General features: G+C 26.9%; 1 protein-coding gene across 2 annotated transcripts; it reads right to left on the reverse strand.

Moving 5' to 3' along the window:
- Nucleotides 1–423: 423 nt before the first annotated feature.
- On the reverse strand, nt 424–15,333 carry LOC129964132 (deoxyribodipyrimidine photo-lyase-like). Of its 2 annotated transcripts, none has more exons than XM_056078825.1 (10): nt 15,240–15,333; nt 12,715–13,021; nt 8,469–8,614; nt 6,911–7,093; nt 5,674–5,832; nt 5,055–5,253; nt 3,270–3,422; nt 3,071–3,192; nt 2,803–2,962; nt 424–1,547 (listed from the first exon to the last, which is right to left on the reverse strand). In XM_056078825.1, the coding sequence occupies exons 2-10, from the start codon at nt 12,962–12,964 to the stop codon at nt 1,405–1,407; spliced, it is 1,515 nt and encodes a 504-aa protein (XP_055934800.1). In that variant the 5' UTR covers nt 12,965–13,021; nt 15,240–15,333; the 3' UTR covers nt 424–1,404. The 2 variants fall into 2 exon arrangements, with proteins under 2 accessions (XP_055934800.1, XP_055934799.1); XM_056078824.1 differs by lacking the exon at nt 15,240–15,333 and adding an exon at nt 13,829–13,994.
- Nucleotides 15,334–15,478: the final 145 nt, after the last annotated feature.

The raw sequence follows: 15,478 nt of genomic DNA on the forward strand, positions 1-15,478 counted from the left end.
TTTGAGATTTCATATGTTTAGTAAAAAAGATTGTTTCAATTAAATATCAATTTGTTTGCTGAATAAAACATGCTAATAAAATGTGTAAAGTTAATAAATTAAACCATTCTGCCTAATATATTTTTTTTATTTTGCATAGTAATGAATATATTTCATAATTTTCATAACATTCTAAGATCAATTTTTGTTCACTCATTAAAAAATTTAGAGGACTACAAAATGAAAATGGGGCTTCAAGAGCAATAATATATTTTATGTCTAAATATACATATATAAAAAAGAGCAAAAGTGTTTAGAAATGTACAAATTATAAAAAAATTGTGCCACTCCTTTATTTTGAAATTAATTCTTTTTAGTAATTACCAGAAAATATCCAATCATTTTTTAAACCATGCTTTAAAAAGAAATTTATTCAATAAGAAAAAAATAATCTCAATGCCTAAGTAATCAACAATAATAATTGTTGATAAATTTATAACACTGTATATAATATGTTTATAAATACAATGAAAACCAATTGAATTTCATAACAATAAAATGTTTTGCTGTAATTTTCATCTAAGAATCTTTTTTAACTATCCGAAATACAGAAAAAAATTGGATATAGTAGTATACTAATTATATAGGCATCATAGAAATTTTTTTTGAATTTTCATATGCTATAAAGATTTTTTTGTTATATTTTCAGAATTTATCAACAAAAAGTGCTGCAAGTTCACTCAATTTTTAATCAATTAAAATAAATATCTCTGAAGGACATATTCCCATCATTCAAAGCATATATGAGCTGAATTTTGTTACTCGTTTTCTAGTGGTCTGTCCTGTAAAAAGTTAACACACATATTCTCTTTTATTATTAAATAGTTTATATTGATGAAAGGAAATACACCCCAAAACTGTGTACATCATTTCTGTAGCAGCTAATATGGCATAATAGAGATGATTTCATATCAATATATTTAGTATTGTTAAAACAGTAATTTCTAATTTACCTTTACCATTTAATATATTATTTTTAGAAAACAAAATGTTTCATTTTAAGTGCTAATATCTTTATTAAAGCTGATAAATATCATACAATGAAATATGATAAAATACATTTAAAAGTTTAAAATTCACTTTTCTCTATAACTTTTCATAAAATTTGCATCAAATTTTCTGTAACATGCAGAATGAATTTCAGGTGCTTAGATCTGTATTAAAAGCTGGTGAATATCATACAATGAAACATGATAAAACATTTAAAAATTTAAAATTCACTTTTCTCTACAACTTTTGATATAATTTACAATAAATTTTTTACATCTTTTGTAGTTTACATATCGAATTTCAAGTGCTAACATCTTAGTTAAAAGCTGATAAATATCATACAATGAAACATGATAAAGCACAGAAGTGAAAAATTCACTTTTCTCTATACCTTCTTATAAATTCATTCACATCAAATTTCCTGCAGCATCCTTTGTAGTTCATATAGCGAATTTTTCCAAAAACAGCTCGTTCTGCCCAACCTTGATCATGGATGCCACATATAGACCACATACAGCCTAGAAAATAAGAAAATATTCTAATATAGTATTGTAAAAATTATGAATACAACAGATTAAAAATCAAGAAATCAATATAAAATAAATGTAATAAATTCTTCTTAGCTATGATTTTGAAAATAAAATACCATAACTGCTAATTTCCACTGCCCTAATTTGGCCAACATGTCCCCTATGAGTTTATGAGTCTCTTCAGTATACTAAATCAGCAATTTCTTATCCATTGCATCCCAAATTAAGATTATTCTTTATTTTAGAGTTATTAAAAAACCCATTTATTTTGCATCTTGCATTCTACAATTTAATGTATACGGGTGACAGCACCATTATACATGTAACATTGTCAAAATGGTCATGGACTAGGGCATCAAATATTTCATCTAAAAATCATGTAACACATACTATACATATAACATATACTATAAAAAAAAAACCTTTAATGGTTTTTGGAACAATTGCAAATATCTTGAAAGATCTATTAACACAGAATATTCTAGTACACAAAAAGAGAAAACACTCAAATTTATAACTCAGCATTGCATGGAAATAAATAATACGTATTTAATCTCAATTGTTTCATAAATTTTTTTAGGAGAAAGGAGAAAAGAATTCAATCTTTGCTAAATAAGATGATAGTTGAATTCAGTTTGAATCAGAATTTTAAATCAAGCATACGCTGTAAACTATTATTATAATAATATTGATCAATCATTAAAAAACATACACTGGACTGAATATAAATCTATAGAATACATTTATCAATTGCTTTATAAACAATATTTAAGAAATCTCAAAAGATTGTATAGTGAAAGAAAATTCCAGGCATCATCCAAGGTAATTTAAATTTGTCCAAATGTAAATTCGCAATGTTTATTAATAAAATAAAAATTACAAAGAGATACTGATAGATTTTGATGAAGATAATTCAAAAATCTGAATATGTATGATTTTTTACATAATCTATGCTAATTTAAAGAATTACTAAATAATAATGTATCCATTCAGTCATCTTATAATTTTAAAAATATATATATAGTTGATTCTCTTTGATTATTTATTTTCCAGAATATTATATTTTAAGAAAGCTATAATATTTAACAATTTATACCAATCAATTTGAAAATGGCAATTTACTAAGCAAATCTGAGCCTATGTATATGCATGCAAAGAGCTTTCTTATGAATATAAGCTAGCATTTAAGAAATGCAACATATTTAAAAATTTAGTACATCATATAATAGTATATAACACTTACCAACATAACCATTAGGATCTCGTCCATCCAATTCATATTTATCATTCAGATAAATTGCAATTTCCAATGCTTCTTCAGGACTAGTCGTCCATTCCAGTATTTTCTTTGCCCAATACATACGTAAAAAGCCATGCATCTTTCCTTCTCTTGTCATTTGACGCTAAGTAAAGAAAGATACATGCGATAAAGAAATCAAATCTCATTTTTTAAAATACTTAATATGCAAAATATACATTGCTATCTTTCTAATAGCAAAACAAACACATACTTGAGCAGCATTCCAAAGCAGATCATGTGTTTTGGCATTTTCAAATTGCTCTTTAGTATATATATATTCCCGTTTATCTTTGTTGTGATCCTTTAATGTTTTCTTAGCCCAATCATATGCACCTTAAAATTTATAATTAGATCAATATATTATCGTACATAAGCTTATTTTCTGACAAAAGTTATAAATAAGAACTTACCTTCAACTTTGTCATAATTTTTATTGTAATAACAAAAGTTATCTGCAAGTTCCCTTCGTATCACAGCTTCTTCAACAAATGCATCAACTGATGCGCCACATTTACTTTTAAATTTTAGAACTGTTAATATTGTTCGTTGAATTGAGATTTGCCCTGAAAAATAAATTAAATTACAAATAAATTGTAGATAAGTTTAAAACAATTAACTGCAAAAATTATATTTGTTCTCAATATAAATGTTCCAAAATTGGAATTAATTCTATACTGAATATTCATTTTAAAAGAAGCACAATTTATATTTAAAAACTCAGTGACATTTATTAGGCAAGGGGAAGTTAAAAATATTCCCAACCCCTTTGGTCTGCATAATTATCAAATGTGCATATACCAACTTCTATTATGGCATCAAAAATGGTTTATTATTATTATTATTATTTATTTAAGTTGAGTGATTTATCAGTGTACAATTAATACTAAACATGAACAAAAATCAGGACAGAGATCTCAAAAACTTTGCATTTTATTTATATTCTTTTTTTTTATATTGGATGACAACAAAGACAAATGAAATGGGGTATGTGATTTTTGTTATTTATATTTATGCTCATTCATCAAGTCCCCATTTTAAAATAGTTCCCACTTTAAGCAAAGGCGAATATTAATTTATAAATAAAAGAAAGAAAAGACCAACACACTGGCTGGTGACTTAGTGCTTAAAAGCATCATGTCACACTCAAGCCACTTGTAAGATCCATTTCTGCTGCTTGAAGCAACTAATGCAATTATTTTCACAAGAATGAATATGCTATGATATTTTGTCACTATTTTAACAAGTTTTTTTAAAATTAATTTTTGTATGCAGTTTATAGCTTTATCTACTTTTATATAATATAATAAGGTACATGTTCATTGTGTTGCCATATTCCCTAGTCATATTACCTAAAGTTAATGCATGAAACTTTCATTGTTTCAATTTTTTCTCTGCTGTGCTTGATACAAAAAAGTTTTCTAATTTGCAAGTTAAGAGTTAGTAACTATTTTATATACAAATTACAATTATTTCTCTAGAGATTATGTTATTTGTTTATGAATTATAATTTACCTAAATAGGTTCTTTATAATTAACTAAATAATGAATGATTATTATAATTTAAATTAGAAGCAAGCATGATCAAAATAAAAAGAAACAATTTTGATTAATTCTTTATCGGTCAAACACTTCTGGAACACACTGAATTTAAGAGTCTAAATTTATGATTTTATTATATGCAAAATTTTAAAACATTATCAATGTATTTAAACACAAAAACTTAGTGCAAACACTTTTTCTGGATGCTAATTTTTTTGTATTCTAACTTTTTTTTTCGTCTTTTGCTATTAATTCTTTTAGTTCATTAAAAATTAAGTAAGCTGCTAATTTTACCTATGGTTAATATAATAGAATTAAAAATATTAACATCATACATAAACCAGCAGGTCAGTGAAGACAAATATACATTTACCAATCAAATACACATTTATAAATTAAAATAGTAAAAGCAAAAAAGGTGAAAGGTTAAAAAAATGTATCAACTAGAAATAGAATTAACTAAATACCACAAAATATAGATGGTGCAATTTCATAATTATCAGTTGTATTTTTGAAAGGGGGGGAGACCTTTGAAAATGAAAAATTATTTTTACATCTTAATGGCAGTTGCTGCAAAGTTAACTCTGGCACTTCTTGAGATGTCACGCTTTTTGAACAATAGTGAAAAGTAGTATCTATAAAAAAGTTATATTTACCAAAGTGAAACCACGGTGATAAATTGCTCAAGTTATCTTTTGTGGGATCATTCCGAAGGTCATTGAATCCTCTCAGCCTCTTATTGCAAAATTCAGATACTTTCAACAACCCTGCAGCAGTGCCTGGCTTGGCCCAAGCTACTTCTTGTACATCCATATTCACTTCCAGGGTATTTTCAATTTTTTCCCATTCTATATCCTGAAAAAATTATATTGTGGACATGTGGAATAATAATGCTAATACATTTAAAAAAATTAATCACAGCAATGTATACTTAAAAAATATACTTTTTCTGGAAATTATTATAATTTTTTTGATATATTATAAAACAGCTTTGTTATTTTATCACTTAGAAATTTTTAAAAACTTTCTCAATTAAACTATGAATTCATAAATATTAAAAAAATAATAATTTGTTCTTCCTTTTTTAAAGGAAGAACCTACTGAATAATTAACTATACAATACATAATGTTGATATCTAGTAACAAATCTTCTTGTAATGAAAACCAATGGATCTTTATAAATCTTTTGTTCCTAATATGCAATTTTGCACTTTACTATTTACTTTTTATCAAGGAAATTCATTGTAATTAGAATTTTAAAACTGTAAACAATACCTGTAATTTGCAGTTAGCAATCTCTTTTTGTTTAATAACAGGGGGGAATTCAGTAAGAAACTCCTTGAGTTTATCATGAATTTTCCTTCTTATTGTTCTAGCTCCATATTCTTGTTTATCTGAAGCAATCCAACAAGGAACAATATTATGAGCATCAACCTAAAGAAAATTAATGAACATAAGATATCTAACCCTACTTTGTAAATAGCACTTTCATTAATGAATTAAGAGAAGTTCCCAAAGTTAAGATTAGTTTTTACATTTTAATTCACGTAATTTTATCAAAGATTACTTTACTTTTTTTTTATTTTTTTCAAAAAAGTCCAGAATTTGAAAGCAATAAATAATAAAAACAACAACAGATTATACAGATATTTTAAATTTTAAATCATACACATTTATTAAAATTTTGTCAAGGACTTTGCAACACAGTATTCTGTATGTGTGTGTTGCATTCTACAGGTCAGATCATTCAGCCAAGAGTACCAAATTTGGAACATATATACCTTCAAGGATGAAAATATGTACATGAAAGCAATTTTTTTTTTTGAAGTTTTAATTACTTAAAAATTAAATTGAATTTTGGCATTTTTTTGTAATAACTTTCAAAATCATTATTACATAAAAATAAATATAAAATTGTTTCAAAATTTCAAAAAGTTTCATTTTAATGTTACTAATTTAATAATAGTATGAATAACTGCTGAATTTTAATAATTTTTTTTTTATTTTTTTGCCTAATTTTTAATAATAGAGTTTTTTTTCTTAAAATTCAAACTGTTTTCATCTTTTTAACAATTATTTGATCACAAGATCTTTTTCCATTATACTCCATCTTATTCCATTGTTGAAAATTAAAAAAGGAATTTGTTTAATGAACGAGATGGATAAAAATATATAGTTACAATATTGCAAAATTTTAATGATAGATGAACCACATGTTTACATTTTTAATAGTACCGTGATGTCATGGACCACTTCATCATTAGCAAATTTCAAGTGCACAATGAGCAAAGCACATGTAAGACAAAGTAACACATCTTTAATGTTTGGCAATATCACGGATCTGAATTTATACATAAACAATTTCACTGAAATGAAATATAACCAATATCCCTAGTGAAGAAGACGTTCACCAAAAGTGACTAGTTCTTAATACACATTTAACAGTAATTAAAACCAAGGCAATAGATCCAGGTACTTGAAGCAGCTTTTGACATTAGAAACAATATATTACCTGACATAGAGATACATCATCTGGCAGCTTAGTTAAAACATCCGATATCCATTTCCTAGGAACTCGCAAGGGACTAAAATCTGTTACAATTCCACCAACTTTGTTTTCTTTCACAAATGCAGGTAAAACTGTTTTAGCCTCCCCAAGAAGCAAATGAAAATGAATGTTTAAAGATTCACACTCCTGTAGAAATATGAAACATACAAATAAATTAAAGGGATGGAATTTAAATGTTCAGAATGACTTATAAGTGCGCTATACATCTTCAGAAAAAATAGTTTCAATTTTTTTTTTTTAAATGTAATATGCCTTGTAAAATACTTTAATAAAGCTAATGTTTATTTGTCACATGCAGCTTGATAAAATTCAAAATGTTGGTGATGAATATTAATTTAGCTGAAAATAATTACATTTCTGAGGTATAAATAAAGTACATAAGGCAGAAAACTACACATAAATCAAAAAAAAAAAAAAAATTACTTTGATAAAAAAAATTTCCAAATTCATTTATTTTGAAATTTATTGTCTACTTTTTAAAACAGTCGAGTAATTAAGGAAAGCAAAACTAAGCTGATTGCTATAAAAAAATAATAATAAACACTTTATAAACTTAATATAACAAGACTTTACTATTTTTTCATAATTTCATTTCATTTACTATTTTTTCATAATAACATGAAATCAACTTTTAAAAAAAAAGAAAAAAAATGACGATGGTCTCTTTTTCTACAGATATTATACACGCACACACACTTATATATATATATATTGTTATGGATTCTGTAAGGTCACATATTTTGGATTCTTGGCAAAGTCTTTGGTACCAAGTTTGGAGGCATTCTACTCCTTTTCCAGAAAACTTGGAAGTTTTCCAATAATGTATTAATGTCCTGTCGTGATTACCAATCAGTGAACTGCTGTTCTGCTTTCATTGTGTATGTGTAACATACCATCATTTTTGTTTCGGCCAGGATGAAACTGCTGCATTTGGCAGAGAATCCGATGTGAAGGTTAGCATTTTGAATTGTTTTGAGCTAGTTGATCTATAGTAGTACATTCAAAACTGTATTGTTTTTGCCTTTCAAATTTTAAATATCTGTAAAAAAACAACTGTAAATAAATTACTGTTTCTTCTCTTTTTACGGTAGCCCATTGCATTTATTTTTAAAGAATATTTAGTTATTTTTTTTTAGCTATTTAGTAGTTTATTTTTAAAAATTTAAAACATTTTAACCAAATATTTTACTACCTTAAAACGGAGTTTTCAAATGAATAATATATTTACATATACATGCAATATACAATTACATATACATGCAATATAATTTACATATACATTACAATTACAGGCAGGAATTTAAAAAAAAGCTGAACTTCTGAACTTCACAAAATAATAAATTGTGCCAAACATAAACACTAAGAAGTAAAATAAGTATGATTAATTGAAAAAATTTATACAAAAGAATTCGAGATAATAAAAATATTGAAATATTTATTACATATAAGAAAATTAATCTATCTCAAGAATGAAATTAATAAAAATTTAATATCCACTTACATCAGCAACTTCTTTAAGTCCTTTTAACATGAAGCGATAGTGACGTATAGTTGCCTCTAAAAATTTTGGGACTAAGCAGAAACAAACACATAAAGGTAAATCCAGCTTTAAGGCTAAACGCTGAGCATAAAGAAAAGCCCAATTATCTATAAGAAAAATATTTATATATAAAAAATTGGTTTCATACAAAACTTTTTATTCAACATATTGAAAACACACACACACACATATTATATATATATATATATATAAACATGCAGTTGTGTGGCCAAATAAAAGAAACTTTTAAAATTTTAAAGCTTGATTTATTTCACTACAGAATACCTTTTATGTATTATTTATAAGGAAGAAGCAATCAGATACGTCAATCTACATCGTAGTACAAGAGCAAAAAAGCAAAAGAAACCAAAAATTTTCACGTTGTGGATTTGATAGGAATTTCTTTGACAGGTGTAGTTTTAGGAAAGGGAAATTTAGGTTTGGAGGTAGGTTTTGAGGATTATTATTCCTTCATTCGGAGCATGAGAAAATGCTGAAAGGCAGAGTCCAGCAATTTTATAGAGCACATGTTAAAAGCAATTAAATAAAAAGTGGAACTAGATCAGAAAATAAGAGAATATTTTTAAATAAAATTAATACGGGCTAAATTAAGATAAAAATGGGAAATTAATTAGGATTTAAATTAAACTTTAAAATATCATTATATATATTTTGTTACGGAACTTCGATTCCACTAAGTCCATAAATTCACCGGGTTTTGATTGTAGTTGGAGAATGGTGTGAAAACAAACAGCAGTCCTCGATGACGAACAACGATGACTTTTATTAAACACGAAGCCAAGGGCAACACAGAGATGATAAATGTACACAGTTGAGACGAACACAGGCAACAGACAGCAGCACACTACAAAACACAGTATCCCACAAGTAGTAATCAGTAGCAATAACAACCACATCACACAAATCAGCCAGACAGAATTCAGCAGGAGAGGGAATTTGCATAGCTTCACTCAACGGTCTCTCCAAACAGCTGCAATTCTCCACTGTCTCCTCACTTTAGTTGTATCCAGCTGCCAACACACTATTACACGCGTGGCTAATCCACACACAACACAATGCTGCTTCCATAATAAACACCAGGACTCACGCAGCTCAGTTCAGCAATCACTTGAGCTCCACACAATACTTGTTCTTCGTTGCTTCGTTATCCTCTCGGCAACTCGATACTTGTTTACGATTCCGACTTCGAACACGATTCATTTCGGCTTGAGACTGCTGGCCTTTTATAGTTTCCAGGAGGCAGCCCCAGAAGATTATAGACCAATCAGGTGTATCTCGATTCCCATTGGATAAATCGGTAAAATTCTAAAAGTTTCCAATAATATTTATTTTGTCGCCAAACACTGAGATCACTGACACGGTCCCGATCAGCATCCAACAGGGCCTCACTGTAAAGCGGTCTGCTGGCCGCTGGCTTTTTATAGTTTCCAGGTGGCAGCCCCAGAAGATTATAGACCAATCAGGTGTATCTTGATTCCTATTGGATGAATCGGTAAAATTCTAAAAGTTTCCAATAATATTTATTTTGTCGCCAAACACTGAGATCACTGACACGGTCCCGATCAGCATCCAACAGGGCCTCACTGTAAAGCGGTCTTTCTTACGGTGAAACTATTTGTGCTGGGAAGCAACATTACAATATATATACAATCATTTTAAGCAAATATTACATCCAGAAAATTAGAATATGGATAAATCATATAAATAATAATTAGGTACTCAAAAGAAATAAAAAGCTTAAATTTAATAACAAAATTATTTAATTAGAAAATATTTGATATCTATAAATAAATTAATTAACATGTTCTCTTCTTTGAGGAAATATAAGTGAAAAGATGCCACTGTTTAACATTTATATTTAGTGAAATCTATAATTATCAGAAACAATCCACACAAGAATTTAAACCAGTTTTAAGAAATAGCCTAATATAGTAAATTATAATTTAAAACCATGTTACATACTAATATTAAGATCATTTACAAATAGAAAAATTTCAATATCTTATACTTTATAAAAGAAAGTAAAATAATATAATGCAAGCATATTTCTCATATATAATGCATTTATAATAAAAATAAATAAATTTCTTTTGGTATTTGCCAGAACAGACTGAAATATCAATCTATCAAATTTAGCATAACAGACTATAGAGAGTAAGAAAATATATCTCAGTAAATTAATTAAGCAGAAAATATAAAGTAAATTAATTAAACAGAAATTTGGGGGGGGTCTATAATAACTTTATTCATTACCTTAAATTTAAGTATTATCTTATTAATAAAAAATAATTTTGTTGTGTATACTGTGCTTCATACTATTTTTTTTCTGTAACTTTTAACAAAATTTTAAAAATAGTTTTTATATTCAACTTTAAAATAAATGTTTTCCTTTCTTTGAAAAAATTAATTTATCCTCAGTATTTACATATTAACTTATAAAAGGATTTTTAGAAGCAAATTTTATTACAAAAGTATATTATCTCTAATTTTAGAATATTTTAAAATAAAATTTATAACATTACCTTATTTTATTGTAATAAAATAAAATTCATTTTAATTACTTCACAATTTTTTTGCTCCATTTCAGCCAAATAACTTCTATTATTCAATTTTTTCTTCTTTTTATTGTCTTTGTATGCCTTCAATAACTTTCCATCTTTTGCTAAATATACATACTGTTACAAATCTGTAATGTTGGTTTCCAGCACAGTTAATACCATCATTGGAAAGATAATTTTACAGACAACTCTATTGGATGCTCATCGGATGTGGATCCATGACCTCTGGGCTTGATGACAAAATAGATACTAGAATCTTCTGGAATTTTGATGATAGGATTAATAGGAGCCGAGCTATGCTTAATTGTTCAAGAACTTTCTCTCCCTACTCCAGAAGCTATTAAAGGTTGGCTATCTAAGCCAAAGTCAATCATATAGCAAGTAAACTACAGATTAGTCGTATCAATCCAGCGAAGTGTAAATGTTGAGTGGAACTCAAGCATATAGTAGATTGAGAATTAATACTGTGCATTGAATTTTAGAGACAAGTATTGAAGCAGCATTCAGTCGTGTGTGAAGTAGCCATTCATATAATAGTGAGTCTACAGCAGGTGTTTTGAGAGTAGTGAATACCTATGCAAATTCCTGTCTGGCGGTTTTATGTGCTGTGATTCTTATTTACTACCGTTTACTAATTGTAGGCTGCTGTTTGTTCTAAGTGTGCTGCTGTGTTTTGTCATCTGTGTATTCATGTCAATAAACGATGCATGTTATTTGCTATTGATACCTGTTGATTGTGCCACCATACACCTACTATAGGCGAATCCATTCTGATTTTAGTAACATTTGATTTGCCATCCATTTTTTGCAAAAATATGCAATTTTAGACCACTTTATCAATTGTCTCAAATATGATGCCCCAATCAGCACCTAGGAATTCTCAATTGATTAGCCTAAGGTTATGAAAATATTAATTGTTCAAAACTTCATAAATCAATCAGATCTGATAGCAGAAGATAGAAATGTTCATTTATTTATTTAAAAGCTGAGGTGTTGTCAAAAATGTTTTGCAGAATATGATTCCTTAGGACCAAAGGAATGTACAAAATGTAGACGTCATAATTTTTTGATGTATATTTATAAACCGAAATAAAGTAAAATATTGTTATTCATGTCATTTAGATACTTTTGAAAATAAAACTAAAAACTGAATTTTATGAAAAATTTGAGAAATTTTTTATGAATATTTCTTGAGATATTACATAAAAACTATAAAAATTATTCTGAAATGCACATAAGACTTAAATGCCGAAAGGCTCTGTTTTCAGTACTCATATTTAAAAAAAAAAAATGTTTGGTTTCAGTTATAAAAAAAAAAAAATTCTATTAATTGCAGTTTAATCATTTCCACTTTAATTTAAATTTGAGATTTTACAAGAGCTGATAGAATAGAGCCTTTATATTTAATAGTATAAGAGAATTAAACAACTCTAAAAATTTGAAATTTAAAAATATTTTAAGAGAAAATTTTAACAAGCATTATGATTGGCAAATCAGCTGGTAACCAAAGGCAGTTAGTACTTTACAAAACAGATAATTATATAAATTACTTGAAAGCAAGCCTCAGTGAATAAAATAATCAACTGCATAAATGTTTCTACGTCATTGTATTAAAAAACCTTGCTTACCTTGGACACGCTGATCTCTTGACATCCAATACACAATAGATTCAGCATTCTCAGAAATATCCTTTGTCTTTGAAAGGACTCTGACTCTCTTTTTATTAAATTTAAAATCCTTAATAGAAGCAGCACATGTTAATCTTGACTGCTTGATTTCTTTAATAAAGTCTTGATCATTTTGTCCTGCTTCCTCTGTTTTCTGCTTTTTTGGTGGCTTTCCAAAATCATCCAAAGTTTTCTGTTTCCCAGAAGACATTGCTTTCCAGTTGAAAAGGGATGTTCTTTTAAAGCTATAAAAAAGAGCAAATGCTCTCTGCAAAGATAAAATATTTTTATTAAAACAAAAAAGAAACAATGGTAAAGTCAGGACACTATTAATTTAGAGTTTAGAAGAAAAAATATTTTCTTTATAAAATAATTTGTATATAATTTATCTTTTTCAGATCCACAAAAATCTGTATGAGAAGAAAAATTCTTCAAAATATATTATTAAGTGAACAATTGACAAAATGCTGGAATCAAAATTATTAACTGTTAAAATTTTAACATAATGCATCAATTATAATCAAAAAGACAGGTCCAAGGGGATTCAAACCACATAAGTGTCCACATTCCTACATTATTGGCTGGTTTTGCAAAAAAGAAAATGGTTTTATTTTCATTTTTTTTTTCAAAACCAGAATTACATACACTTGAACAATATCATGCACACTTTTGAGAATTTTTCATATATTAAGGTGATAAGGAACTTTTAATCTCATTATGTTTATAGATAGCTAGTACCACTATATAATTTTGATCATAATCAGAATTGTCCAAATTAAGAAAAAATATACATCACAAATATGCAACACCATTGAGGGTTTTAACCATATAACAATCATAAACTTATTAAAGATATTCTTCTAAAAGATATCAATGACTTAAACATAACTTTGCAAGATTGTGATGAATGCATCGATTTATTTAATGAACCAAAATTTGTCATGCGTTTTATCTTCCAAGACCAAAATAGCAAAAGTATTATAACATTATTACTATTTAATAATAATTTATTTAAATTAGATCTAAACGAACGAATTTGAATTTTATAACGAACAAAAAATTATATTCTCCTTACCAATTACCATCGCAGAAAAATCTTTCTTGTGATTGAAAATAATAAAAAAAATTGAGTAAGACTTAAGAAAGGTGCCGGTTTCTTGCCAACTTTCCCAAAAACTTGCCAAAAGTCTGTCATCTTGAATGGCTACAAGATATGGTAACACACAATTTTCACAGTTCAAATAAAAAAATTACATTTAGTGAAAAAATTCAATTCTGGCAAACGGACATAAGTCAACAAATTGCTTGAGATTTAGCATTATGCAAATAACAGTAAATACTGTCAGTAATAACAGCAAATGTAAATACTGTCTCAGAATTATTAAATATCATATTCAAAGTTCTCAAAACACTAAGATATGATATTGTCAACAAATTTTGCTATGAGGCACGCAAGATAACGAAAAAAAAATCAAATATTTACCTTATTCAAGTAATTAAATTATAGTTTACAAATTTATTTTGTAATACAAAGTTTGTTTTAAGACCAGCAAATCAATTTTGCATCGACCCATGTTTTTGGTTCAACCTGCCCTGATAATTAAATTTTTAAAAGCATCAGTGACTAACTAGTAAAAAAGGTTGTAATTTCATAAATGCTTGGAAACAATTCTATAAACATGAATTGTTTAAAAAAATAACAGTAAAATAGAAAAAAAATTTAAAAAATTGAAAATTGCTTAATAGCAAATTAAAATAAGATTATGATTCATTGCTTTTATCTTACTTTTTTATTCTTATGGCTGACAAAAAATTTGTTCTGACAAAATTATTAGTTTTAAAATTAATTTTTTTCAAATTTCTGACCAAAAAAATTCAAAAATATTACGTTGATATCTTTATAAATTATTTTCACTCTGCAGCTATGAAACAAACTAAAAAAACCAACTCTTATTCTTGCAAAGATTCTTCTATAACCCTCCCCCCCCCCCAAAAAAAAAAAATTAATAATGGCAGCAAATTTTATATAAAAATAATTCAAAAGTTATATTACTTTTACAAACGAGATTAATAAAAATTAAATACTAAATTTATAAAATTATCATATACTGTTTATACATTATGTAAATGAAAATTTCAACCGTTTTTGTCATTTAATTATTAGACTGATTACATAACCATTAACAAAAATATTTAATTTAGAGTCAGAAGAAAACAAAAATAATACAAATACAAATAATATGCAACACTTTTCAAAGTCTATCTATTAATAGTTGCTAATTAATGAAATGATGAGTATTTAAAAAATATAATACAGCAATAGCAATATTCACAATTTTAATTCAAGGTTAACAGACAGACAGAAGAGTTATTTAATTACTCTCACGAAATCCCATGAAATAAAATAAAATTTTAAATTAGGAGATGAAACTTCGGATATTTCAACTCACATTAATGATTAATATATAAAACAAATATAGTACTACCTTAGTTACAAATCGGCGAGTTAGCGCCAAAACTATAATTTTGTATATAGATTACGTAACATAGAAACGGAATCCAAGGAAAAATCAGAAAAAAAGAAAAAAAGATTACGCAATATGTACTCCATCATGAATATTGCCAGATCGATAACGTAAAATAATTTCATACCGACTTAAAATTCGAAAGAAACGGGGTTTTTTTTAATCATGTAATACTAATTTTAAAAATAGAGAGTTTTTAT

The sequence above is a fragment of the Argiope bruennichi genome, chromosome 3 (genome assembly GCF_947563725.1).
Source record: "Argiope bruennichi chromosome 3, qqArgBrue1.1, whole genome shotgun sequence".
In the NCBI taxonomy this organism is placed as follows: domain Eukaryota; kingdom Metazoa; phylum Arthropoda; class Arachnida; order Araneae; family Araneidae; genus Argiope; species Argiope bruennichi.